At 29.6% G+C, this 4,746-nt stretch overlaps 1 protein-coding gene across 1 annotated transcript in view; it reads left to right on the forward strand.

The window, feature by feature from the left end:
- Positions 1-4,746, forward strand: part of LOC106458536 (huntingtin-like) — a 269,635-nt gene that overhangs the window by 51,161 nt on the left and 213,728 nt on the right. The window contains exon 11 of the mRNA XM_022384781.1: positions 1,003-1,151. Within this exon, the coding sequence (XP_022240489.1) occupies positions 1,003-1,151 (149 nt within the window). The remainder of the gene's footprint in view (positions 1-1,002; positions 1,152-4,746) is intronic.

Consider the following 4,746-nt stretch of genomic DNA (forward strand, 5'->3'; position numbering starts at 1 on the left):
CCATTTAAGCCGTCTCCAGCCATTATTAGTCTCAAAGTGGGTTCCTCGTCATCGAATTAGAATTTTAAAAGGTATCATTCAATAAAACAAGATATGAGTTTGGAGTTTAACAATAGAAAAGATGTGGAGTTTTATAGCCTTCTTTCATGGAAAATAGCAATTTTTTCACTTAATGAGTTGATTAAGTACTTTTGGATTTATAAATTTTCAAGTATAAACTTTTAATTTGTTATTGTTTGCTTTACTTTTCAGAAATTTCTCCTAAAAACAATAAAATTTGATAATTCAGTTTAAAATATTTTTCTGTCACAACTGTTTCATCTACTTTTTTCTGTTTAATGTTATTTGGGATAGATTTCATATATTTTCTCTGTGATATCCACTTAATTTGGTTGGATATAGATAACTTCATCCATCAGTTTGATTAGGTCGAATCCATACAGTTTAGTTACTGTAACTGTTGTTAATTTATGGCCATAATAAATGGAACACTATTTAAATATGTTGTCATGGTCAGTAGCAATTAGTACAGAATATTACAAGTATATTTTACAGGCATTCATGTGTTTGCTTGGGTTCATCAGTAAAGTGAGAAAATGGAATTCCAACACAGGTTTTTTGATAAAGTCCTCTGTTGAAAAAAAAAGTTTGTTATCATTTAACATTTAATATTAATTTGATAGTATATTTCTTTTATTTTGCATTTTTTACCACCACCCAAATATATATATATATATCAGTTTAGAAAATAATGTAAAATTTACAAACACGGATAATTGATATGATTGTTTAAGGATTAGTTAGAACTGCTCTTTAATAAAAATAAGTTTATTAGAATTGATTTAGTGAGTTTTGTAATGTTCTAGTTGATCATTATCCTTTACTGAATTTCCATAAAAAGTTTATTTTTTAATGCTTTTGCTTTTGTAATTGGTATCTTAGTTTACTATTTATTTGGTAAATGTTTTTAGGTTTTTTATTGACAGTTAAATGTAATTTCAGGTGTTCACTCTCGAAATAGTCCAAAAAGAAAACCTCCAGCATTAAAGATTGATGATCAAGCATCAATGGAAGGCTGTGATGATTTAGAGGTTGAATGGGAACAAGTTTCTTCTGTTTCACCTTCCCCTCTTGTGAAATTGGAATTTAATGTGAGTTTTATAAAAGCTTTTTTTCTCTAATTTATTAAATATATCATGCCCTTTATTTTTATAATATATTAACACTACACTTCTGATACGGTACATTACCTCTTTTCACATAAATAACTATTCTTGTTCAGTGCTGCCTCTATATCAAAATTTTTTGTGCATGGCACAAGTTTTGAGCTCCCACATACCCTAAGATTAATGTGGTTCAACTGTGTCTTGTATGCAAATCATGATGTGACAATCCTCCACCAATAGGAGTATGACACACCCTTCTGATGAATGTGACTTCACTTGTTTTTTTAATATCATACGAAGTGAATATATATTCTAATTTTTTTACCGAAGCTTATGCTCCCACTTCGAAAGTATCCCTTACTTCCAGCACAATATCCTAGGCTTCAGGGTGGCAGTTATTGACTGAGAAATTGTCAGCTCTAATACATTGGGAAATTGATCGTTATATGAGTTGACCTTTGTCACATTTGGGTTTGCTGACTTTGGACAGTTGTAATACTGTTCTGGCTTTTTGAATATTTTGATCTTAATATTATTATTTGTAGTTATTTGGTTTCAATAACATATGTTTTCTTAGATTTGTACCTACTTCTTGTATGGTTAGGGTTTTTTAATCAACGTTTAGTGATATATATTTTTGTACTATAACGTTAGTTTAGGCTTAACATGTGTCTCTGTAATTTTAGGTTTACCTGTCATTCATCTTGCTGGTAAATTATATATTAGGTTAAATATATTGTTTCATGAACAAATCCCATCTACTACATTTTTTGTTGTCAATATACACTTACTTAATTTTACAATATAACAACTTTTTCATTTTTGTAATTAATTATATTTTATACTTCTTACAATTAATTTCGTTTTTGAGGACCCTGGGGCTGGGGTCTGCACAACCTTCTACCACTATTGCTTGCCTTCCTCCTCAAACTCAATGGGCTTTGGTTCATTTTGCCTTAGCGTTTTTTTTATAACATTGGCCAAAGCTAAAAACTTTGGTTTAGCATCTGCATCAACATGTGCTTTTCCAGCTATGTCTTTTGTCATCCCAAATCTTCCTTCAAGCACATCTTTGTTACCATTCTAGTATGGAAATATGAGATACTGGTGTGCTGAGATAACATATTTCTTTGCACTTCAATGTAAAAACTTACAGCTAATCATAACCAGTCAGATTTGGACCTTCCCTATCAACAACCATGAGCGGAGCTCTTGTCTTCTGCTTGTTGTATTGTATATATGTATCTTGATTTGCTCTCCTGTGCAGGTATGCAACATAGCATCAGACCTTTGTATTGTAGGGAAGATTAAACTGGACATGGTTTCTTTGTAAGTCTTAGAACTTAGTATTGAAACTGATGCTCCATAATATATATATATATATAATATCCATTTATAATATGTATATATATATAATATATCCATTTAGACAGTTCTGATATTTATCATGAATTCTTCCAACAGTGGTTGTGATTTATCTGAATCATGCCATGTATATTGATTTTGCTTCTATTTCTATTTTATACTATGTTTCATGAACATTAGATTTTTCAGTTTGTTTTCCTAATTACTTCTTCTTTATGTTTCAATGTGTCCTCTATTGCAACAGTAGTAACAATTAATTTCCTTATTTGATGAGTGAGAAGTGCCAAAACAGCAAAAACAGGTTTGGTGTTTATCTTTCAAGAGTTGATCACCTTTCTGTTTGTCGCAAGGCTTATCATTATGCCTAGTTGCTAGTTTACTACTCTGCTTACTTTGAAGCTGATTGTGAATATTTTTCACCATCTTTTTCCTTCCTCATATAACAGGTGTGGTTATCAGAATTGACTTAATATCAATACCCATTTTTTTCCCACTAGCTTCATTGTCTGTGCAAGCTATGTCCATAACTTTTTTAGAATTCAAGATAGATTTAGATTCTGATAACAACCTCTGCTAGATTTTATCATCCTGTACACTACATACAAGCCTATCATGAAACATTTACTCTGAAATTCTCCAAAATTCACAATACTTAGCAAGGAATCTCAATTCAGCTACAAAATCAGAAATTGACTGACCTGGTTTTCTAAAATGAGAGTTGTATTTAAGCATTTGAATGATTGGTGAAAGCTGTGGATGGTAATGGGCTTGAATTAAATCACAAAGCTTCTTATATATTTTATCTGATTTCTTCTCAGGGTTTGGTCGGCTACATGTAAGTTTTTGGAATACTAAACACTAATTAGTATTTCACATAACATTCTCATATCTTCAAGGTAATTGGCAATAAAGTGCAGTAGACAAAAACAGTCTTCTTTGTCCACATTTAACTTGTCCATTTTCAAAATTCTGTCATTATTCACTAAAAAATTAACCAGTAAGAAAGTTCAGTTACTTACTTAATATGCATGTTGCCAACTGTGATATATTTACACTCAGAACTCTTTAACAGGAAACAAATTTTATATTCATTTTTCAGCCTAAAAATAATGTCTGTGTTCCCTTAGCCATTTTTCCCCATATCTTCCTACCAATAAAATTAACTGAGAGTTCATGCAATATATTAAATTAAAACTATATAGCATAAGAATAAAAATTATAGCAATTTTAGCAGACAGAAAAAAAAAGGTTGCAAGAAATTAAATTAAAAAGATCTTGTTTCAGATACTAACAACTAGAGTGTTGATAAAGTAACAATCTAAAGCAAATTTTGATAATTGAAAAAAATCAGTTTTATTATTATTAATGAAAATAATTTGAAACCTAATTTGTAAAAATTTTTACTTGTAATTAAAAGAATAGAAAACCAAATCTATACCTTATGTAAGGCATAGTTTCACCATGTTTAGAACAAGAATGACAAGTTCTGTGTGAGGGTTGTCATAGAACATCTCTGTTTTCAATGTTATCTTCTAATGTTTGCAGTTAACTCTTTGGCTATACTATATAACTACTAAAGTAACCATGAGATTAGTCATACTATAACTTTTGGTAATGTTTACATTGCACCTACTATGTAACCAACAAATTGAATATGATATTAGTCATATATAATTTTTGATAATGTTTGCAAATCTTCAGGAAATTTCACAGACTATCAGTAAACATTACAAGTACACAAAATATCATATTTTTAATTATCTATTTTAATTAAAGACTTGCTTGTGATTTTTACTTTTGGAATGTTGACTATACAAGATGCAAAGTGATTTTGATTTTAAAATTAAAAGTATTTTTCTTCATCTAAAAATTGTCAGATTTCGTTTTCATAATCTGTAAAACCTCCTAAATAAATATCAAATGTTTTTTGATTTTTGCATATTGTTACAGGAAACCACAATTGTTTATTCTAAATAATTTAAAGCTTTTAACGGTATACATCTATTTATATATATATTTTTTTGTTTTATTGATTTTTGTGTACAACTAATAATCTCATCACAGAAGTTGTAAGTCAGGTGTCACAGGTGCAGCTCATGCTACTGAATTGAATAGCATAAAATTGGCCTACAATGAAGTACAAATGACCTACTCTTCTTAGTCTTAGAATTAGCTTACCAGAATTTTGTAAAACAGTGACATTTCAGTTATCATA

Source organism: Limulus polyphemus, unplaced genomic scaffold, assembly GCF_000517525.1.
Source record: "Limulus polyphemus unplaced genomic scaffold, Limulus_polyphemus-2.1.2 Scaffold482, whole genome shotgun sequence".
Taxonomy (NCBI): domain Eukaryota; kingdom Metazoa; phylum Arthropoda; class Merostomata; order Xiphosura; family Limulidae; genus Limulus; species Limulus polyphemus.